General features: G+C 36.3%; 1 protein-coding gene across 1 annotated transcript in view; it reads left to right on the top strand.

The window, feature by feature from the left end:
* LOC149799450 (methylosome subunit pICln-like) overlaps positions 1-24653 on the top strand; it is a 32693-nt gene extending 8040 nt beyond the window's left edge. The window contains exons 3-6 of the mRNA XM_089958800.1: positions 1268-1372; positions 4085-4177; positions 9594-9728; positions 19443-24653. Of these exons, the coding sequence (XP_089814926.1) occupies positions 1268-1372; positions 4085-4177; positions 9594-9728; positions 19443-19501 (392 nt within the window). The 3' untranslated portion in view covers positions 19502-24653. The remainder of the gene's footprint in view (positions 1-1267; positions 1373-4084; positions 4178-9593; positions 9729-19442) is intronic.
* Positions 24654-25127: the final 474 nt, after the last annotated feature.

The raw sequence follows: 25127 nt of genomic DNA, 5'->3' as shown, positions 1-25127 counted from the left end.
TATACACGTGAGCAAGGAAAAATAACAACACAAAACGTTGCATGGTAATGAAGTATTATCACATTTAATATATGAATGTTATATGAAATTCACAATAAATAATTAATATTTATTACAAGAAACTGTTTCATTTTCATCAGTTTGAAAAGTGATATTATAAAAAAATGAGATGATATTGGGTACTCAGCTCTACTGTAGTTATACTTAGTACAAGTGTTACGAAGATTAACATGTTGCATTCAATTATTCATGGGTAATTAGTGATATGTGACACTATCATATATAACTCCTTTTCTTTGGAGGAAGTAAAACTATTTGTGACATACTTGTATTGACCTTAATATAGACTATAAAATTACCCCCGTGTATAAAAGACCCTACAAATATGAACCCTAGCAGATAAGCATGTGCTAAACTTTTAAGTTCACAGAGTATTTGGAAATTTATTTTTCTGTCTTGGAAATATGGCAAGTGCTACTGTGAAGTTTGCTTATGGATAAATGATTCCTATTGGCTAGTAAGTGCATTATTTGTCATCAAATATTGTTGGTATGTTTTCTGTTATGGTTCATTTCACACAGCGTTGAGAATTTTATCATATGTGTAGCACAGTCAATCTTCAAGTCATTGTCATTCAATGTACCTAATAGTATATAATTTGTTTCACACGCAGTATTTAAAACTAGTTATGTAGCTTTAACTACATTTAATGACGCTGACCTTAAAATGTACTGAGCTAGGCCTACATATGGGATAAAATTGAACATGCTGTGTGGAATGTAGAAGCATAATACCAAAAAGCTCAACATCATATGTGTGTGTGTCTTTGTCTATCTCGAAATGTTTATGTATGGTGTGTTCTCAAAGATGGATTTACCTTAAATTACTATGTTTTTGTTATATATTTGTTGTTGTTGTTTGATTTTAGAACAACTAGTAACATCAGGCACAGCAGAAGACAACAAGGGTTTCTTTTGACTGAAACAACTGGTCTGAGATGACTAGACTGAGATAAGAAAAGTAAGGTTAACAAAACAGCTAGATTTCTCAGTAGCATGGGTGAGAAAATGAATTCAATGATATATTTACCAATTAAAAATGTGTTTTGTGTCTTGTAAGAGCTCCATCTGTCAATTTGGTTATTTCATTCATACACACTTCTAACATTGGATGGATTTTATTGCTGTTTTGACTGCTTAAAGCATGTGATTATTCAGTATAATAATAACAAACCTCTTTTTATTTATGTAGTTCTGTTCTATTTTAGATGATGAGGAAAATCAACAAAACATCTCAGATGAAGAAGATGCTCAAGAAGACTGTGAAGTATCCCTTGTCGAGTTGAGATTTATACCAACTAATAAAGAGCACTGTATGTGTTACAACTAAAGTTAATTGATAATTCATTCATTGTACTTTCAGATGCTGGTATTGTTTAGTCTGGGAAAATTTGTTTTCCCTATTTTATTAACTAGTAAAAATAGTGTACTTTAGAGTAATTCAGGCTGAACAAGGGAGCAGTCATTTTAATTAGCTGTGTGCTTAGATCATGTACAGTTTATACAAGTACAATAATCAAAGAAATTTCAGCCACAGTGCATGAAAGTAACATGAAGCTATACCAACATTTCCTCTGTTGTTACAAATGTAAACAACTTCGCCTTACTCCTGCCACTGTCTCAGAAGTTCATAATATGTGTAGAATGCACCCCCCTCCAATATAAGGCATTTTGCATATAACACAGTATATTTTTAAGACATTCTTGAACAGTGTTATTATAAAAGTTCATTTTTAGAATTCATTTATTGGTACCATATTGTATTGAAGAGCTGTTAAATGCTAACACTTACATCAAGTACAAGAAAGGTCAGTTTACATAAAATTAATTAAGTGACATTTACAAATATTGTTTTAACAAAAGTTATGTAGTTATTGCATAAGGTTGCATATTATACTACATATTTCAGTTTAAGACCCTAAGTCAATGTAAACATGATGGTCTAGAATATATCTAATACTGTTTTAAATTAGAACCCTGGAGATTATCAATGATGAGCCTAAAATGTTGCTGTAGTTTTTTTTTTTATGAAAGAAATTATATCAAATAACAACATGCTTTTGGGGAAACAAGCATAATCCATAGAATTATCAATAGTATAATTGTAAAAAAAAATATAATAAAGTGAGGAAACTGAGTATGCAGTTCTACAAACTATGTGTGTCTAAGAGTGAGCTCCATGTATACTGAGGACCAACACCCAGTATGCTGAGCTTGTTATCACTCTGGAGGACATGATTTTGATCCACTTTTGATCAGACTGGAATTTATGCTAATATCAATAAAATGTTGGAGGATTTTCATAAAGAGAAAGATCTATGCATATGAATTAGATCATCTCACATATGATTGACTGAGCTTGTTGTGAATCGGGGGGTACTTTTCTGGTCAAATTTGATCAAACCTTTGAATCTATTAATATATGAACAAGATTTTTGTATTTTTTATGAACAAGATTTTTGTAAATACAGATACTGAGCAAGAGGTGGGTATAATTAAAGTCATTTTGCGTTTGACTTGGTGAGCTTGTTACTACTCTAGAAGCCATAATTTTGATCTGGTTATGATCACACTTGATATGTGGGCATATTTCATCCAGATCTTGAATGGATTCACTAAAGAGCAAGATGACAAATCCTGATTGGTGGACATTTTAAATATAACGAGCAAGATTGATGCATATTATTGAGGGGATTGGGTATATGATTGGCTCACTTTTTGGAGGCCATAATTTTGATCTGATCTGGATCGAACTTGGAACAGGGACTTGTATTTTCAAGATCTTGGATGAGTTGCTGTTCTGGTGGCCTAGTGGTTGGAGCATCCTCCTCGAATGTGGGAGGTCATAGGTTCAATCACTTGCCTAGTCATACCAAAGACAAAAAAAATGGTACTAACAGCTGCCTCGCTTGGCGCTAAGCAAAAAGAGATTAGTGTTAGGACTGGTTGTCCAGGTGTCAGGATAAATGACTGGGTGGGACATCATGCTACATGTCTGCGGCATGATGCCCCTGTACTAGAGATCACTATAAACTGCCACACTGCAGACATCGTAGTGATATGACTGAAACTTTTTTAAAGCTACATTAAAAATCCAAATCACACACACACACTTGGATGGGTTTGATAATAATCATGATCATTCATATTACTTATAAGATCTTGCATATGATTGGATGATATTCTTACCATTCCAGAGGTCTTACTTTTCTTTTCTGATTTTGATAAAAGTTTTAGTATGAGCTTTTATGCTCAAGATCTTGTATTTGATGGCAGAGCTTGTAACAGCTCTGGAGGTTGTATTTTGTGATCCAGTTTTGATCAAATAGGCTTAGATCATTAATATCCTTGATGCGATTGTTATGAGTGAGATCCATTCATTAATATCCTTGATGCGATTGTTATGAGTAAGATCCATGCATATTAAGGATTTGATTTTTGCATTTAGTTTCAGACTCGATTTTAATCAGATTTGCTAAATAGGATAATATTGTCAGGGTGTTGGATGATTTTTATCACGACCTTTGCGTATTTAAAAAGGAATCCTTTTAAGTTTTTATTGTCATTTTAATAGACTGGTTCTGTATTAAGTGAGATCTATGTATATTAATGAACTTCATTGACTGGGCTTGTTACCATTTGAGATAGAGACTATAATTTGTCTAATTTCTATTAAATTTTGTGAATGGGTTCATCTTGACAGATCATGGATGATTTTGATTACGATCAAGAGATTGTGCATATTATGGGTTTATCTTTAGATAGAACAGTGTTTCCGGATATACTAACAGAGGCAAAATCAACATAAAATAGTGTGGGAAACAGTTTTATGGGTTATTTTCCTAACAATAAACCTGCTTAGTGAAGTGGTCAACTATCAAGTCAAATGTAAGCCATGCAAGTGATAGCTGATCCATTTGGGCTTCTTGTATTAAGTCTTTGCATCACTGTTTTTAAATACACAAATCATTTTTAAATGTTTAAAGATAATTAAAGATAATTCTGTACTGTCTTAAATATTCTAGTGGAAGGAATGTTCTCAGCAATGTCAGATTGCCAGGCCCTTCATCCAGATGAAAATGACACCAATTCTGAGGAGGAGGACGAGGAGGAAGATGGTGAGGGTTATCTCCCTTCTCATGGCTTGTAACTACAAATGAAGTGTATGGAAGTGTTGAACTTTATAGGAAAGCCAAATATGATTTTCTGAGCTCTTAATTGATTGAAACAAAGACTAAATAATTGAAGCATAATATGTTGATTAAGAACCAAATGAAAGTAGAGGAATAGTGAACAGTTTGTTTGCATAAAATATTGCTGTGTATTGGCTTTTGTCCATGTTTATATTGTGGTTTCTGCATGGGTCTGGAATTTTGGAAAAAATCTTAAATTCAAAATTGGCTTTTCCAGACCTTTTCAAGGACGATACAAATTCCCAGGTTTCACTGTGCTTCATTGAAATCTGAGACAAGTAGCATTCACAAGATTCTGTCATTAAAACATCAAGCTGCAGGTCAAAAGTGTCCATAACTTATTAAAAAAACAACTGCAGCTGCAGAGTGATTAGTTGATAAATGCATATTTATATGAGGAGAATAATACATACCCGGATTCACATTGGCAGAGATGCTGCAGGGACATGCGAATGTGAGAATCACACAAAATTTTTAGAAATTTGCACACTTGGAGATCAGTGATATGTGAGAACTCCTGCAAATTTTTTTCAAGTTGAGCATTTAAATTTGTACTTTGTTCAGTATACAATTTTTATTTAAATGTTAACTCTTAAAGTGCTTTTCATGACATAAGCCATGCCACCAGTGGAGGCATTGCATCATTTGCCTTGACATCAGTCTTTTTTCAGGTCAGTAACTTTTTAAACATCTGGGTTCTTTTGGTTGTTAAACTAAATTTGATTGGCATGTTGGGAATTTGCATTCTGTTGTTTGAACATGGCATCAAGGAAGTTTTACAAATGCATGATTAAAATACAGGCAAATTAGAACACCAAAATGGCTGATTCCCAGTATGATTCATCTTTAGATGAAGATTTTTTTGTGGAAATAATGGCTGGTGATAGTGCTGATGGCAGTAATTTTTAAAGTTATGAACTATATCATATTTTTGGAACTGGGAAAATGTTAATGAAGATACCAGTGAGTGATTTTTAATCCCAAAATTATCTACCAAGCCTATTTAAAATACAGACAATTTAAAGGTAGAGTGCAATTTTCATATTTTTGCTCTCTGCAGGATATTTTGCTTCCAAACTATATAACCCTGTAAGGTTTAAGATAAATTTGAATAAATAAGAACTTCAAATGAAAATAAACAGTTTAGATATTTATTTGATAAAAATAGCTCTATCTTAAAATGGACAATATGGCATTGATGGACTTGCAACTATAATATAGCATTTTAGAGCAGATTATAAATCTGTCATAATAGTCGGCAGTGCACTGATTAAAGAAAGTGTAACTTTGGCAAAGCTTAAGTTAGCTTAAATGTTTATTTTGTAGCAGAAGTGTCCAAAAGGCAATACCTATGAGGTGTGGAAAATTGTACATAACAACTTTAAAACATGGTTTCTTTGCTTATTCAAACTGTCTAAGCTTGCTATCTATATGTCCGTTCAGATAGCAGGCCGTGAAAAAGGGATCTCGGTACTGAACAACATTCATGTACAGATAGGGAACAAATTAAGAGCAGAAACAATCAACAGATTAATGCTTATACAGCTAGAGATGACATCTTTAAAATATTTTGATTTCAATAGAGCTGTCCCAGAGTGGAGCAGGAATAAGGAGAAACAGATATTGATGTGTTGGGTAAATATTGAAATATGGCTTTTCCCTTTGACTTTGTGACAAGGGGAAGCTCCCCACTTTAGATGGCAGCAGGACTAGTTGTATTCATGAGATTGTGTGATGGATGGAAGATATGAATCAACACATTGATTCATATATATATATCTTGGCATCCATCCGTCTACGGGAGACGATGGCGTAGCTCCAAAGTAAGCTTTTGTCTATCCTTCTTTCTAGCTCTCTTTTCAGCTTGTTTTATTCTTCTCTCTTCCTCTGCGTTTTGAACTCCCTGCCTGACAGCTAGGCGCCAGCTGGAACGGTTGTTTGCACAGCTTTCCCAGTCATTGACATTGATGTGTGCCATCTTCATATCCTTCTTGCAAACATCTTTGTAGCGCAGATGTGGTCGTCCAGTTGGTCGTGCACCTTCTGCTAACTCCCCATATAACAGGTCCTTGGGAATGCGACCTGGGTCCATTCTTTTGACATGGCCAAGCCAGCGAAGGCGCCTCTCGCTGAGAATGGAGAACATGCTGTTCATGTTGGCGCGTTCTAGAACCTCTGTGTTGGGTACTTTGTCCTGCCACTGGATGTGCAGAATGCGCCGCAGACATCTCAGATGGAAGCTGTTGAGTTTCCTCTCGTGTCTTGCATAGGTGGTCCATGTTTTGCTGCTGTAGAGAAGTGAGCTGAGTATGCAGACTTGGTAGACACGCAGTTTGGTCTTCTCTGTGAGGTTGGGGTTGTTCCAGACTCTCTGGTTAAGTCTGGCCATCACTGCTGCTGCTGCCTTGGCAGTCCTGCCATTCACCTCAGAATCAATGGAGAGTGAGCTGGAGATGTTACACCCTAGGTATGTGAAGTTCTCGACAACTTCCAAGTTGTACCCATCGATGGTGACAGAGGGAGGGGAGTCTGCGTCCTGCGCCATGATGTTCGTTTTCTTCAAACTGATGGTCAGTCCAAATTCCTTACAAGCATGGGAGAGGCGGCATACCAGCTGCTGCAGTCCATCTTCCGTGTGTGATGTCAAGGCTGCATCGTCGGCGAAGAGCAATTCACGGATGAGTACCTCTGTGACTTTAGTCTTAGTACGGAGACGGGCGATGTTGAACAGCTTGCCGTCAGCCCTGGTATGGATGTACAATCCCTCGCTGCAGTCCTTGAATGCGTACTGGAGAAGCATGGAGAAGAAGATGGCAAAGAGCGTCGGCGCAAGGACACAGCCTTGTTTGACTCCACTGATGACTGGGAATGCTTCAGATGTTGCGCCATTGAAGCACACTGTGCTGTGCATGTTCTCGTGGAACGACATGATGACAGCAAGCAGATGTGGGGGGCAGCCGATCTTCTGCAGGAGTCTGAAGAGTCCACTCCGACTAACCAGGTCAAATGCCTTCGTCAGGTCTATGAAGGCAATGTAGAGGGGCATCTGCTGCTCGTGACACTTCTGCAGCTGACGTAGTGAGAAGATCATGTCTACAGTTGACCTGCCGGCTCGAAATCCACACTGGGACTCTGGGTAGACGCGGGAGACTAGGATTTGCAAGCGCACCAAGGCAACACGGGCGAAAGCCTTTCCAACGATGCTGAGAAGGGAGATGCCCCGATAGTTGTTGCAGTCGCTACGGTCTCCTTTGTTTTTGTACAAAGTGACGATGTTGGCGTCACGCATGTCCTGTGGGATGTATCCCTGTTCCCAGCAAAGGCAGAGGAGTGTGTGTAGGGGCTGGAGCAGTGCTGGTTTTCCGCTCCTGAGGACTTCAGGCGGAATGCCGTCACTTCCAGGAGCCTTCCCACAGGCAAGGCAATCGATGGCTTTTCCGAGCTCTTCCAGGTTGGGCTGTGTTTCTAGCTCCTCCATGACAGGCAGGTCTGGAATGGCGTCCAGGGCAGTTCCAGTGACATTGTTTTGGGTTACATATAGCTCGAGATAGTGCTAAACCTATCGCTGCAGTTATTTCCACTGGTATGTGATGACTTCGCCCGTCTTGGACTTGAGGGGAGTGGTCTTGTAGCTGTGGGGGCCTGTCGCCTTTTTGATACCCTCGTACATTCTTCTTGTATCCCCGGTGTCAGCAGCTGTCTGTATACTGTTGCAAAGGTTCAGCCAGTAGGTGTTGGCACAGCGGCGGACAGTCTTCTGGGTGTTGTTCCTTGCAATCCTGAGGGCTTGTAGTGTTCTGGGGCTAGGTGCAGCCTTGTATGCCAGGAGGGCTTTCCTCTTTGCCTCAGTCCCGGGCTCCATCTCCTCCCAGTTTGCCTCATACCAGTCGACATTCTTTTGCTCCCTCTTCCCATAAGCTGTGATGGCTGAATTGTACACTGCTAAAAATTGTATAACAAGAACAAAATTTTCATTCTTTTGTTCCTTAGAAAACAAAGTCTATTAAAATCCTTGAAAATTTCTAGAATTTTATACTAACTTAGAATTTTATGCAGATGAATTGTGACTTGTGCTGAGAGTAAAGAAGCAGTAGCTTATAAATTTATGTCCGGCTGCCTTGAAATCCCTCAGCTTGGTGTAGACTTGTGTTGTTTCATTACATATTGGGGAAATTTAAATAAAATCCCCCTTCCCAGTTTTAAAGTTTTCTTCAGGTAATTGGTTGTGATTTTTAATACGGCTAAATTGTTTTGTCCCTGCACACTTAAGAGGGGGATGTCGATGTAGGCAGGTCCTGTTCTTTACACCTAGATATTGTCTATAAATTTGTGAGAAAATAACCTTAAAATTAGACAGTTGAAATGAGTAACAAAACATTGTGAAAAATTTTACTGCTTCATTAAACATAAATGATTGGCCAATTTGGGGAAGTTTCAATAATGTTATATGTAAATTAATGAAGTTACATCAGTTGGCATTTGTACATGTCAAATAGTGATGGTGATCAGTCCAGTTACCAGAAAATCATTACAAATAAGAACTAGTCAAGCTGCTTTTGAGGTGTAAGGATGCACCCAAGCCAAAGCTGAGATTGGTTAACAGTCTAATGGAGTTTCAGATCAGCACAAAAATGACTGATAAGTAAGTAAAGCATAGCAAATCATCACTACCTACACAATCTACATTAAAATGAAGGGGCCCCAAGTGGTCTAAAGCACTCTCCATTACAGATCACTGCCATCTCACCTGTCTGCTTGGGCTCAAGTCTCAGATTCCGCCAATGTGGGTATGTGAGAAAGCTTGCCAGTAGCTTCTCGAGGGTCAGTTCTTTTCAAGGATTTCCTGGGTTCTTCCTCCACCATTAATACTGGCTGCCACATGTAACCTATTGTGTGCTGAAAAATGGCATTAAACCTTACAACAACAACATTAAAATAAAAACTTTCATTTGAAGTATTATTATGGAGACAGTAAAGCAGTGAATATGCTTTGAACAGATGTGCATCAAAATTTACTTATTGCAAATGTTTGCAAATAGGAAATCAGTTTTGCAGAATTGGATTTTACTGAATATAGCTTTGCAGTCCTTTGTAGGTAACTTGCCCTTGGTGTAAGTGGCCAAGATCACCATGATCCATAACAAGACATGTGACATTTTGTATCTTTTAAAGTGCCAAATAATGGTGTATGGCAGTATTCAAACAAAATAATGGACTCACTATTGTTGATATCTATTGCTGAATCCTGAACCTGACAACGTTTCATAAAATTTTATATGAAAAATCTCGCAATGCAGGAATCTGCAGATTTTAGGCTGACGGACTTTCATCTCTGTTTTAGAGGGGTTCTTCTTTCAATGTGAAGGAGCTGAACACTTGACAGAACATGGGCATGCTACTCTGCAACATTTGGAGAACATATTTCAGGTTGGACAGGGAGATGTTGTACCTTTACATACGAATGGCAATACAACAGGTTAGTTGAAAACCCTTGCTTAAAACCATAATTAACATTGTAATTTAAAAATAAAATGAAGAAAGAAGATTTGACAGTATCACTATGAAAATAATTGCCAGAAAGTACACATCTTTGTAAAAGAAATCGTGGTTCTTCTTCTTCTGTTGATAAAATGATTAAATTTAGAAGCTAAAGGTAAGTTCATTTTGTATAGAATGTTTTTCAATATCAATTGTTTTTTTTAGCAATCTTTTACAGGTACGGAAAGGTGATGCATTCTTCAAACATGATACTTACAGCACACTAATTTCATTTAAAATTTTCACTTGCTTACACACTGTATATGCCTTTTGCATTTCATCCTCGCATGTTACTTTTAAAAAGGTCTTAGCACCCAAAAAACGTTTTACATACATGTTTGTAGTATCTTTGCTGCACTCTTGACTACCCATAAGATTGGAAAAATGAAAAGTACAAACAGGGATAGTCTGAACTGTTGGAGCTTACTTGAGTTGAATTAAATGTAGTACAGTAGCAATCACATTTAAGCACTCACAATTATTGAGAAACATTTGCATTTTTAATTGTTAACTATGATGAAAATCTTCAATATGTAGATTTTAAAATTTTCTTTTTAGAATATTATATGTAAATTTAAAATATTTTTCTGTTACAATTGATTCTGGCTGAATTCCTAAAATGTACTGTAAAACTTGAAGATGTAATATCGTCCAAAGTTACTGGTTGCATTATCTCCCATGATTAGAGTTCCCATACCTGTTATATGTGGTCATTCTAGAATGAATCTGGCCACTACTGATGGGGGCCTCAAGTGGCCGAGTGGTCTAAAGTGCTCACCATTCTGAATCACTGCCATCTCACCTCTGTCTGCATGAGTTCGAGTCTCAGGCTCGGCTAGCATGGGTACGTGGTAATGCCTGCCAGTAGCTTCTCGTGGGTTGGTGGTTCTTCCCTGGGTTTTCCAGGGTTCTTCCTCCGCCATTTATACTATTGGCCATGTATAGCCCATCTAGTGCTGAACAACAACAACCTGCTACTGATGTATAAGTGCATTGATTGTGCAGTCATTTCAAGCAAAAATTATTGACTCTGTGCAATATGTGGTCACAAATTAAAGATGAAAAATGGGCTACTTTTTAGTCTTCCACCTTGTTCTGAGCACCTTATCCAGCTTTAACTTTCCATCTTCTATATAATAACTTCAATTCTACAGCATGTACCTCCAACAAACTTTGTGGATATCTTCCACTTGGGGTAGGGAAGAACTGAATTGAATTCTTGGACAAAAGGTATAAGTTCAAGGTCACTGTGACTGAAATATAAAACATGGTTCCTGCGCAATAAGTTCTGTTTTCCACCATCAGTTGCCAAACTTTATGGATGGCATGCACCTGTAGTAACAGAGTAATATTTAGATTTTATTGTGAAAGGTCAAGATCACTGGCTGAAAAGAGACAAATAGTTTCCTCAAATTAGATTGGGATCTGCATCATCAACAGTTACCCATACATGCCAGCCATTATGCTTTTGGCATAGTCATTATGCTTTTTTCACTAAATTATGCCTTACACATAGACGTATTCAGAATACACATTTTAAGTATATCCCCCTCCCAAAAAAATTAATAATTTGTTTTTTCATTTTTGTTAATATCCCAATAATACTACAGACCATGTTGTAGAAAAGATGGCTTCTTTGTCACTATGACATAATAATAATAATGAGGACTTTGTATAGTGCCTAATCTTTAGAAGCTCTAAGCGCTTTACAACATTAAACAACACATATAAGATAAAAAAACATAATAATATTACAAAAACAGACACCATGAAATAAGAAAAACATTAAAAAATAAAAATCATGCTGAGAATATTTCAGGTAGGAAATATTATTAGGTCTTTAAGTTTGTTTTTGCAGTCGAAACTAAGTGAGTTTTGAGAGATCTCTTAAATGTGATCTTTGTGTCTCAGTTCAGGGGGCAATTCATTCCACGTTGCTGGGCCCTGGTATGCAAAAGAACGCTGTCCATATGACTTTGTTTTCATAGTGGGAATAATGAGTATGCGATTGTCAGAAGAGGAGCGTAAGTATCATGCTGGTGTGTACACATGGGTGAGATCGGATAGGTATGTTGGACTAGAGTTCGACAGTGAAACGTAGCACAGAGAACAAATTTTGTGTTTGATTCTGGATCGAATGGATAGCCAGTGTAGGGTACAGAGCAGCAGGGAGGTGTGCTGTGATTGTGGTACTCTAAGTATGATCCGAGCAGTTGAACTTTTTTAAGTTTCTGGAGTAGATATTGAGATGAACCAGACAGAATTGAGTTACAATAGTCGAGTCTTGAAAGTACTAATAAACACACAAGTGTTTTAGTGGCATCAACTGAAAGATATTTGCGAATTGAGCTGATGCGTCTGAGCTCAAGATATGCAGCCTTGCATATGTTCATGACATGTTGGTGCAATGTGAGAATACTGTCCAAAGTAAGACCTAGGTTTCATACTGATTGTGTGAATTTAATGTTGGCATTGCTGATGTTTATTGTTTGAGGTAAGGGATGTGAATGAGAAAGTCTTTGTGTTGTGATCAGAATGGCCTCAGTTTTATTATCATTCATCTGCAACTTGTTACATGTCATCCATGGGGGCCCCGAGTGGCCAAGTGGTCTAAAGCATTCTCCATTATGGATCACTGCCATCTCACCTCTGTCTGCGTGGGTTCGAGTCTCGGATTCAGCCAATGTGGGTATTTGAGAAAACCTGCCAGTAGTTTCTTGTGGGTCGGTGGTTCTTTCCGGTGTTTTCATGGGTTCTTCCTCCACCATTAATACTGGCTGCCATGTATAGCATATCATGTGCTGAAAAATGGCGTTAAACCCTACAACAACAACAACAACAGCAACATATCATCCATGATTTCACATCACTAATGCACCTCTCTACACCTTGGATGGTAGCATCAACTTCAGTTGGGTGGCTAGATTTGTATATTTGGGTGTCATCAGCGTACAATTGGTGAGACACTGGATGATGATCTATGACACTTGAGAGCAACTGAGTGTACAGAATGAAGAGAACATGTTCAAGAACAGACCCCTGTGGAACACCACAACATAGATAAACTGGGCTGGAGTGTATTCCATCTGCAGATACAATTTGTGTCCTGTTGACCAAGTAGGACTTGAACCACAGTAAGTCTGTATATTGAATGCCAAATACATGCTGGAGACGGTGAAGTAATATATCATGGTCTGTTGTGTCAAATATTGCAGACAAATCAAGGAGGGTGAGGACTGTAATCTTTCCGCTATCCAACGCAGAGAGAATGTCATTAACTACTTTTAGAAGAGTAGTTACAGTACTGTGGCAAGGGCGATATGCAGATTGTACATAGCTAAAAAGACTGTTTGAATTCAGATGAGATACAAGCTGGGATAGAAGAACCTTTTCTAAGATTGTTGATATGAATGGGAGATTAGAAACTGGGCTGTAGTTCTTTAAATCGTTATGGTCTAGTGTTGGTTTCTTTAGCAGAGGCTTTACAATGGCAGTTTTGAAAAATGATGGGAATTCTCCGGATGAGAGAGAGGTATTAATAACATCAGTTAGTGAAGGCAATACTGGATCTAAGCACTCAAGCAGCAGTGATGTCGGAACTGGATCAAGTTCACATGACTTTGGTGCACTCTTCATCAGCATTGTACGTACGGAATACACGAGACAGGTTCAAATGCTGCTGATGGTTGCCGCTATAATTCTATATCCCAACTGTATGGTGACGACAAGTCAGTTGAAATTGTGGTGTCAAGCTTATCTCTAATGGTTTGTACTTTGTCACGGAAGAAATTTGCAAACATGTCCGGAAGGTCGACTGGAGAGAAGGTAGTTGGAAGTAGTGTAGATTTGTTCCTTGACATTAGCTTGTTAGTAATCTCGAAGAGCTCTTTGCAGCTGGAACTTTCCATGATCGTAGTAGTGTAGTGGGCTGATTTCGCTGCATGGACTATATTTATGACATTCTTCTTAGTGGCTTCATACATTTGTTTATGAATAGTGAGTCTGGTGGAAAGCCAAAGCCTCTCAGCTTTACGGTGGGCGGTCTCTTTTAGCAGTGCGAAGCTGGTCCCTAACACTGCTATACCATGGAGAACACTTTTGAATTGATACTCTGCACTTGGTAGCCTGGGGCATGTTTGTCAAGCAATGAACGCAGGCCGTTATTGAGTTGTTCTGCTGTAGGACGTAAGCAAGTTGTTAGGTTTGCTTGGATGTCATGCATTAGTTTTGGTTCTATTTATCATACGAAGGTTTCTCTTAGTAGCAGATAAAAGTGGAGGGTTAGGGACTGATACGTCAAGATGGCATATAATGCAGAGATGATCTGATGCAAGGTCATGGGATACCAGGGAGGACCATAGAATGTTATCATCAGGTCTAAGAAGAATCCAGTCTAAAATGTGACCATGTTTTTGGGTGGGTTGTATATATGTATATATTGTTAATTTTTGTCTTGTTTTAAAGTGGAATACCACTGTTCTCCTGGGCAGATTTTAATTTTTCTTGATGTCTTCCTTTCCTTCTGTCATCTCCGATTTGGTTTTTAAATAATGGTCTGTCCACTTAATATTTATTCTGTATGCTGATTAACAGACGATCATTGTAAAGAGTATATTGATTGGTCAAAAGTTTTTCTTCTTGTAACAACAGCAACAAAAGCTTGTTTGACAAACATGGCATCTTGGATTATCATTAGAGACACAGACCCTAAAGTTTGGATAAAGGTTGAAAAATGTGTAAATGAGAGTGACCTGAACACAAAGTCACTGGAAATGTAGCTGGTTATTTTGAAAGAAAACTGAACTTTAGAGGACTACTATTTGTAACCATTGCCAGAAAGATTTGAACTATTGTTGTAGTTGGATCAGTATGAATCTGGAAGATTCCAGAATTTTAGAAGGGTCAATACATAGATCACTGGTGGGGAAGTGATGACAGGGTTACCAGACGCTCTTGCTGTAAAAGAGAGTCATATCTATTCTGAACTGTTTTCATGGCCCACAGGTAGTCATTCTTCAATGACGTGAATGATATTAATGATGCAAAATGGATAAAAATTGAAACCTAAAACTTTGTACAAAACATAAAAATATGGTCTGAATGCAATAGCGTGTTTTATGACTTTTTTGCATGAGAGAGCAGATGCTAGACTGTTGCAGAGATCTCGGAAATCCTTAATTACGCTTATTTGGACACCAATTTTTTTGTATGAGACGCAGAAATCACTGAGGCAGGAGTCCTCTGTATACATGTAATAGATGTGCGGCAAAATTCAAAGACTTGCCAGTCCTTCCTGCTTCAGCCACCTGCTTTGTTGGAAAATGTGTTGATCAGTTAGCTGTGCTGATATTTACAAGGACAGAATTCAGTGGCTGAAAGACCCCTTGATGTACATACATGTTGCCATTATAAGAGTACATCAAAAAGAACATGATGCAATAGCTCGGCGGCAACTTCAAAGGCTTTGACTGGCAGCCGGATGTGAAAAAGTATTGATATTTACAGTGATTGAATTCAGAGTCAGAAAAACCCAGAGATGTACGTGTGGTCATTTATAAAAGTACATAAGATAAACAACTTTAGCTTTCGTTATTGTGCTCATTTCTGAATGTATCAGAATAAGTAGTGCACAAGAATCAAGACATGTTGAGACTTAGACAAAATGCCATTCATAAATTTGGGTAAGTATTTTGGGGTTAAACGCAAACTTATGAAGATTGTAACGAGATTAAGAAGAGTGCTAAAGCTTTGGAATAAGTCCTTATTTGGATTGACAAAATTCAGTATCACTGATGGACGAACAAGAGCTATTTAAGAGGTACAATGACTGACCATACATTTTTCCAAATCCCCCTCGCCTTAGCCCGGTTAGTTCTAGTGTTGTAGCGAAATGTATTCATCAAGACATCAGTAGCTAGGCCTAGTTTTGATACCAATTACATTGACAAACTTTTGCCCATTCATAAGCATATGTTTTGATAGCTGATTGACCATTAACCCTTTTCCGAGTAAGGTAGCAACTATCAATTTCCTGCATGATATCCTTTGATGATAAAGCATACAAACATGTGTTTTAAGATCAGAACCAGTGATCTGGATATATATTAACTGCCTCTTGTACACTATTTCATCATTAAATTAGTTTGAAACTGTAAGTGAACCAGTAGGCCTAACGGGAAATAATGGCGGACTTCGCTAAGTCTGGGATGTACCAGTTTATTAGATTGTCTGTTTTCGTAAATCATCGGGCAGATATTTTCAGAAAAATATACAGATCATGGAAATCAAAGCCAAGGTATTATTTTATTAAAGATTTAACTTTAAAATGCAACTTATGTAGGTCAGAAATGTATGGGACACTGCTATGTTGTGGAATTCATGGGATGTGCTTTACGGTCTAAGATGTTTTCCGACCTGACACGTATTTGTGAAAATAAGGGGAAAGAACAGCAAATCAGATACTATTTAACCATTGCCTAAAATTACTACAAGGATGCAGACAAATAAATAAACCATAAATTTGCAATCCTGTCAATGGACTGTTGTAGTGAAGCTATATTAAAGTGAGTGATTACATCACGAAAACCTTTCCATCTAAAAAAAGATGCACTCAGGTCTGTGTTGATTCTCTAGGAAAGAAAGAACTGCAACTTTTGATGGTGGGTCTCCTGTTTTTACCAAAATGGGAGTCCTGGACTCCTAGTTTTAAAATCCTAGCAAGACCTTTGCTGTTGGAATATGTGAAATACATGTGGTCAATACAAAGTGCAGCTTTAAGGTTTAAAAAAAGTTTGCTAACAAATATTGAACATCTCAGCCACAAAATCAATTGTTACACAAAGGAAAGCAAAAGAAATATTTGCCAAGGCTCCGGAAAAGCAAGATCTGTATCAACAGCTTGTAATAAGAAATAGTTGCCAATGGGGCAAAAAGACAAGTGAATTTATCTGAATATTTTTATAACACCGATGTATACAATAAAAACAAATTACCATGCGAGAAAAAAATATAATTTGTTATGGTAATAAAACTATTTTGTATGAGAAAAGTTTAAAATACATGTAATTTGTGCTGAAAAAATTAATAAATTATTTGTGCCTGAGTAATTGTGTGAACGCTCACATGCTCATGTAATAACTTCAACACTAATATTATTGTAGAATAAGTTGATGTGATAGTAAAACATCGCAAAATTCTTCAAGTATTGTTTGAAGTTGGGTGGGTTGTTGTTTTTCAAAAATGGATTGTTTTTGTATGAATGAAGTAACAACATAATATTACAGGAGCAGGTTTGTGTGCTGTTAGAACCTAAAATGCACCAACTGATCAGCAGTGCCACCCCTTGAATCCCCACTAGGGGAGGCACCCCCCAACTTTGGTTTTTATTCTAAAGAACCCAGATCCTGTCTGAAAAATGTATATTAATCTTTAACTATATTTCACTGTATATTTCATGCCTATAAAGATGATACTAATACAATAATAGTAATAGTAGTATAATGTTGGATTATAATAATAATGAGGACTTTGTATAGCACCTAATCTTTAGAAGCTCTAAGCACTTTACAACATTAGACAACACCTATAAGGTAAAAAAACATATAATAATATTTTTACAAAAACAAACACCATGAAATTAGAAAAATGTTAAAAAATATATACAAAAATAGATAGAATTAAAGATTTTTTTCGTCCAATATGTAATTCATGTATATCTAAGAAGTTATTGAAATATCAAAGAGACAATGTTTTGTTTAATAAAATTGGTGTGAAATTATTATTTTATTGTTTTTTAATGATGCCAACTTTAAAGTATTTATAAATATTTGTTGTGATAGTGATGTAATATCTTGTAGAAACTAACTTGCATACTGCTTGAAAAGAATGATTTATTTTTGTAAGGATTCCATGTCATCTAGAGTATGCGTTATCAATCCTAACCTCTGGCAGACAGAGCAATGCCACTTTCCATTTTTATCAACATCATAGCATGATAAAAATACTGTCAGTTCCCTAGTAAATGTTTTCGTCTCAGGAGTTTTGGTTTGGTCCCCCATCAAGAAGTCAGCATTAGGGCCAAGTGACCTACCGCTTAAGTGTACAGCCACATTGATTGAGTCAAAAATGTCTAAAACACAGAATAGCTTAGTTTGAATTCTAAGGACTTCCACAGTGCATTAAATTTTACACACTATAAAGAAATGTTGACAGTTTTTGCTTCACTTTGTTAATATCCGTTGATATGCATGACACTTCAAATCATGTACAGTTGGATAGTTTGTCATCAATGCTGTGTATATACGGATTATTTGCGCAACTCGATCAGTGACAGACAAAAAGACAAATATTTAGGAAAGACATATAAAGTAAAGTAAGATAAACCTTTATTATCATCCCCTGCCAAATCCTGCTCACTGTACATGAATTCATTGATGTGTTGGGAATGCCCAGCAAAATGACATCCAGTTATCAAGAGTGTTTCAAATAGATGATCAGCTATAAAACAAACATACTGTGGAGTTTCTTTTGTTAGTGATGTTGATATCAAGGCATGCAAAGGCTGCAGTACATCTTGCCATGGATACAACACTGTAACTACTTGCTAAGTCCAGGGATAATTTTAAAAATCATAAACTACTGTTACTCTATGAACATAGAGAAATGTTGCGGGATGAAGTCCTTTCATAGTATGACCTCTACATATCAGGGGCATGTAATACCTGTGCTAACTTCATAAAGGCCATGCTTTTAAATGCAATTCATAAATGAAGTTTATAATAACGCATATAGGATTTTCAAAAGCAAGTTTATACAGTAGCATTTTCCTTTTAAGTTTCAAGTTTTACAATTTTGTTTTCTTCTATCAATCTTATTGCATGCTTTCTAGCACAACTGGTTGTCCTTGTGAAAAGGAACAGCCAGTAAAAGATATTGTCCAGTTACTAATAATAGTAAGCAGAAAACCAAGTGCCTTCTGTGAGTGAACTGTTTCATTGACTAGAGCCAGCACTGCAGTCAAAATGCATTACAATAGGTGAACATAGATGGCAGTCAAGCATAATTTGTTCATGTGCAATAAATCTACAAACACCTGTGTGATAATATCCCCAAAGCATTAGTTTGTTAACAGTGTTCCCCACATTTCATACATTTTGTTTTGACTAAAAGGATGAACAACTTTTAAAAGTTCCTTATCTCCAAATTATTCACTGGTTTTCCAGATTTGTTTTTCATAAGCTGTTAATGTTTTGAGCTATCCAAAATGACCAGCCACTGAAATGTTTGGTTGACCCAACAAATGCTTTTTAATGTCTGGCCAGTGGACAAAAGCTAGTTTCTAGCACTGTAAACTGTTGTTGTATGGGGTACCAATTTCAATACCATAAGAATTTCTGAATAAAAGTTCTAATTGAGGGTGGCAAAAAAATAATTAAAAATTAAAAACTGAATTAAGTTTTAATTTTATGGCCAGTTCTGGATTGTGGGCCCTTAAGATACCTTCTCCTGTTTCTGTTTTGTTTTTGTATCATCTTGACAATCAAAATTTGAAGAAAAAAATCTCTTTTGTGGTCAAATCTGGATTGTGGGTTTTTTAGATACTTTCTCCTTCACAGAGTTTAGTGTCTTTATTATGTTTTTGTTTTTTTTTCAGAAGAGGCAGTTGATGAAGCCATGGAAACAGGACAGTTTGATGATGCAGATTTGGATTAAACATGTTGCCATGGAAATGTGACAGTTTTGATAATGCAAAGTTGGATTAAACCTGTTGCCATGGAAATGTGACAGTTTGAGGATGCAGAGTTGGATTAAACCTGTCAGTGTCAACAAGACTAACAAAATTGCAACATCTGGTCATATTAATAGCACCAGAATTATATAAATTAGAGCAGAGAAGTGAAAAGTAAGGCATGAAAGTCCATGCAAAATTTTGTATCGAACTACAATCTCCATAGAATCAAGCAATGTTAATGTATTTTTGTTTAGGATAAATGTTTTGATTGAACAATCTTATTAAACTCATTAGTATCATTCTTGTTGGAGGATCAGGTCTTCTTTTTTTCTCCTAACAATTAAGTTAGCTTATTAAATGTAATTTGATCATCATACAGTTCCTGTTTGCACACAGCAAAATTCAAGGTGTTAAGGGACGCCATATCTTCCAAAAGTTTCTCCAGAGGAGTAGGGGTAGGCTTAGTTTAAGAATAGTCTTGTCAACATAGAAATCTGGCAAAACCTGTATTGAAAGACTACTACTTTAAGTGACCACCTGTCTTGGTGCACATGATTCTCTCTGCATGGATTTATTGAATGTTATGACCTGTCTGGAGAGACCTTGATTCTTGGCAGAAGTGGTAGTCTTTCATAACGGATTATACTGTACAGCACATGAATGCAAGCCTTAAATGACTTTGATGATAATTATACTTTGCCAGTCAGATTCTTTAAATGTCAACAAAATCTGAAACAGCTCTTCACAATATTTGAGCTGTTGATATTTTTCTGTTAATAAGGAACATTTATTTTATGCCAGTGATGCTTAGAAAGATCTTTTTTAAATATGTGATTCTATGATATGTTACTTGTATTCAGACACATGATAGGCTATATGCATACTAAAATGTAGGAAATTTCAGCAAGAAAAAACAGAGTGGCTTTTATGCCCTTTTGGTTAGGGCTGTTACAGTAAAACATACATGGGACCCAGGGAAGGCACTTTTGATGTGGGGTACTCACCCATAGATGCATGTTTGAATTTTCTTAGCATTTTAATATGAACTAGATGAAATTAAAGTACCTGGCATATATATTGTTTTTAAAAACTGCCTTCCCTGGGTACCATGTATGCTTAAATGGAACAGCCCTAAGCATTGGTTTGCATAAACCCAAGTTATTTAGATACGATTGGAAATGCATGATATTAATGAGTGGTTGGTTTGCCATTTTACAGTAATATTCATAAGTGGACTTGTCCATTAAAAAAACAGTTATTGCAGTGATTGATTGATAGCAGACATTTTACTATGGTTCTGTGTCATAGGAATAGGGGAGGTGCAAATATCATTGGAGAGGGGTGGAGCAAATTTCATAGGAGAGGGTATGGAGCAAAAGTCAAAGGACAGGTGATGGAGCAGATGTCATAGGAGAGGGGATGGAGCAAATGTCATAGGAGAAGGGGTGGAGCATATGTCATTGGAGTGGGGGTGGAGCAAATGTCATAGGAGAAGGGGTGGAGCATATGTCATTGGAGTGGGGGTGGAGCCAATAAATACTCTTTATGATCCACAGAAAGTTTGCAATGAATTTTCATCCACGTCATTCTTATGAAATCTTAACTTTTTTAAACTATCTTCTAAAAACATTAAATGTTCACATCTTTTTATCAATAACTGCATAATACATTTAGCAATGCCCCTTTCATTTGTTCAAAATTTGATCCTAATGTTGCATAAGTTTTGGGAGTTATGTGGCAATGTGTTTTAGAAAGTGAGAGAGAGTATTTTGAAAGTCTAATGCTGGATTGAAAGATGTTCAGAGTTTCATAAGACTGTTAGAAAATCTTTTTTCTTTAACTAACTAGGGCAGTTTCAATGAGGCTGTGGAGAAAATGTCTGCTCTATTGTACCACATTTATGAGGTGTTGAAATGTTGTACCACCAATGTATGCTAGTGTGTTTGTTTTCAACATCACTGTCTTCATTTTTGGCATCAGTAGAGATTAGATGTGACAGCAGTGTGCATACATTTATAGAATTGTGATCTTAGGCAGCAGGCATTATTGTAACATACCGTATATACTCATGTACAATTTGAATCCAACTGCAAACAAAATAGATCCTGATACCCATGTAGAATGTGCTGGCATATCAGGGACTATGTTGTATTGTTCTAAAGATTACCCCTTCAGACAGCATACTGCATAGAGCACATTATGCAATGCATTGATTTGTGTGAAAATTATGAATAAAGAATCATTACTTGAAAACTTTGAAGTATAATTTGCTCAAGAAGTAACATAATTTACAAGTATCCTATGGGAAAATTACCTTTATGTCAATTTTCAATAAACTATATAACCCAGGATTGTTTCTATGGCGTCACCTGTGTAGAGTATTTAGACATGTGGCTGGTTGGGTATTAAGACATTGTGGCTGGGTATTCAGACACTGGCTGGGTAGGTATTAAGACCAGAGTTCCATGCTGCTGGGAGATCGGAAAAAAGTCGGGAGAAATTATATTTTTTCCCGACCGTGAGATGTCCTTGAATTTTGCAAATATTGATGAAAGTCAGGAAAAACCTGGGAATTTTCTGCCACCACTTGACACCCAAAACAACCACATAATTGAGTTGTAACTAAACTGATCATGAGTTAAATTTATCAAGTTCTAACCAAAATATTCTGAGGGTGCAGTATAGATCATAAGGGTGCTTGCAATAAACAGATTTGCTGAGTCAATCCAAATGCTCAGTGGATTAGATTTGTCTTCTAGGCTTTTATTTTCAGTCAGTTCAATATCCTTATCTTACAGTGAAGGTATGAATACCAGGCTAGCATCATAAGAGGTGGTGGCAAAGCATAGCTGCTTACCAAATATCATAGCAAAGTTAAATGTTGTTAAATCGAGTCATACATACATGAAATCGATAAGAAAATTGCGAGTATTAAAATCATTATGTCTTTAATCTGCTGAAAGACCAGATAAAACTACAGCTCTGACGAAATATGATCTGGTATTTGCATTGCTAGTCACATGAGTACACAAATTTCACAACCCACATTTTTGAATGCTGTAGAGAAAAAAATTTAAAAACTTCAATGAAAGTCATATACTGGTTGTAATAAAAAAAAAAAAATGAAAAAGCACAAAATTCTCCATATTTATTCCAAGAACAACTTCCAGAGTTTTGTTGTATCATGTGATTACCACATTGACATGTGCTCTCTGCTTGATGGATCAGAGAGGCCAGATTGCTGTGACAGTGACAAGCTTATTGTCATTTTTCTCAAAATAAATATGTTGAGATTTATGTTCTTTCTGGTTTCTACAAAAGTTATCTGACTTTTGTTTAATATAATTGAATTTCTGTACAACAACATTAAAAAGGAGTGTGTTGTTGATATCGTGTGACTTTTTTAACTTTCAATGGCATTGTTTGAGATTTATGAAGTCATGTGACTAGTAAATGGCAAGTACCGGGTCAGGTTTCATTTATGCCATAATTTTGTCAAGTCTATCAGCGGATTAAAGATGTAACAATTATAATGCTTGCCATTTCTGAGAAAATAAATCATTTTCCTATTGATTTCATGCAGGTATGAGTTGAAATAACATAAGTTTAAATTTGCTAGGCCTGCTGGTAAATGACTTCCATATGCCGCTACCACATGGTGGTGGCATATTCCAAATTTTCGATATGCAATTGCAATGACTCTACACTCCAGTATAAATGTGAAAAATGGGGTGGGAATATTTGGAGGAAATCAAGATTAGAAAACGGACTGCTATTCGTTTTAAGCCAAATCTGTTGTCCAAAATGTCGAATCTCATAGTTGAAATGAGAAATTGTCATCCCTTGTATTAATATTAAAAACTGATACAAGCACCTGTAGGTTTGGGGACTGGTTTAACAAATTACAAGAAGACAATTTGATTGTACAGAAAATTCAGTCTTTGTTTACACAACAATATTTAATTTTGAAGGTCTTTTGTCAAAATTTTAATCAGTCCTTTTGAAAATGTTTTTTTAACTAGATCGTCTTGAGGAGATTAGGTTGTTTGAAATATCTTGTTTGGGATTTTATTGGCACAGATAAATTCAGGGTTAAACTCATTTTGTTACAAGACAAGATTCTAATTCTTTTGTGTTTATTGTTTTTTTATATATACTGTAACAGGAAATGTTTACTATGTTTAAGACGTATATATATTGCTTTATAATTCTTTAGAATTAAAGGTTTGAAAGGAAACAAAACTAATTTATGCTTGTTATGTTGTTCCCACTTAGCAACATAATGCAGGTCAGCAAAGTAAAGTCTGAATTTTTATCCTCTAACTTGAAATGACTTTACTTGACAATTTATAGGAATTTAATCAAACTTGTTTTGTATGATACATTTTGTGGTTTTTGTACATGATCATCTTTTCTGACTTAGATGTTTTGGAGAGTCTTGAAAGGGAAACATATTTAGATTTAGAAAATGCATGTTTTATAATCTAAAATGTTCTTTAATTCCATTCAGTAATGATCATATGTGAACCTTGACATTTTTTTATTTCATCCTGGAAATGACGTGAAAATTTATCTTTAGAAAAGCATGGGAACCATGTAAGACACTGGCTGGGTATTAAGAAACTGACTGGGTAATCAGAGTCCATGCATCTGGGTATTAAGACACGTGCAGCTGGGTTTTGAGACACTGTGGCTGGGTTTTCAGACACTGGCATTATATTCAGACTGTGGTTGGGTATTCAGACACTTCAGCAGGGTTTTAAGACACTGGCAGAGTATTCAGGTACTGTGGCAGGGTGTACAGACACTGGCTGGGTATTAAGGCACTTTTGCAGGGCATTCATGTTCCCTGAACACATTTCTAGTATTTTCATCAGTAATAACTTTTACAGAATTTATCTTCAACAATGCCTTACAGCAATGTGGTACTGAGAAGGTGTGAATCGAGTTTGTCTTGCATCTTAAACTGAAATTCGATTTACAACATATGTACATATATATCTTAAATATACTTGTTCTGTTCATTTCAGCTTTTGTTAAGTGCATATAGCTCTGTGTTGTAATGAGTTTCTGTTAAAAGTCTCTGTACATTTTTTTCAGCTCATATTAAAATAAAATTCCATTTCTTTGAAATCTGTCTTGTTATCTTAATGTTTATTATATTTGATATATTGAATGGAAATTCAGTTTGGATTCTGTGAAGCCAGCGCCTAATGAGAGAGGAAAGGCTTGTAAAAAAAATAATTTCATTTTACATTTAAGCAATAGTCAGTTTTTATATATACTATAATAAGTTTTATAAAACAGTTATATATCCACTGCTGTAGCATCATTGTATTTTATTGTATAAATTACAGATTAATTAGGGGGATAATTGGTCTTTAATGTACATGTGACTTATGACTCTTTTTGTACATTGGTTTATTGCCCTTGAGATCATTTCAGATAAAGGTAGATTTTTTTTATTAGAACAATGATAATGACCACTGCATAATACTTGATCTCGACTGAATGAAATGAGACATTATATCTGTGATTGCAATCATTTGCATGTCCTTTCGTTAGTGGGCTGTGAAATTCAAGCATGCTCATTATCCATCCATGGGC

The sequence above is a fragment of the Sinohyriopsis cumingii genome, chromosome 5, assembly GCF_028554795.1.
Source record: "Sinohyriopsis cumingii isolate HCF-2022 chromosome 5, ASM2855479v2, whole genome shotgun sequence".
In the NCBI taxonomy this organism is placed as follows: domain Eukaryota; kingdom Metazoa; phylum Mollusca; class Bivalvia; order Unionida; family Unionidae; genus Sinohyriopsis; species Sinohyriopsis cumingii.
This window is presented reverse-complemented; position numbering and strand designations above follow the sequence as displayed.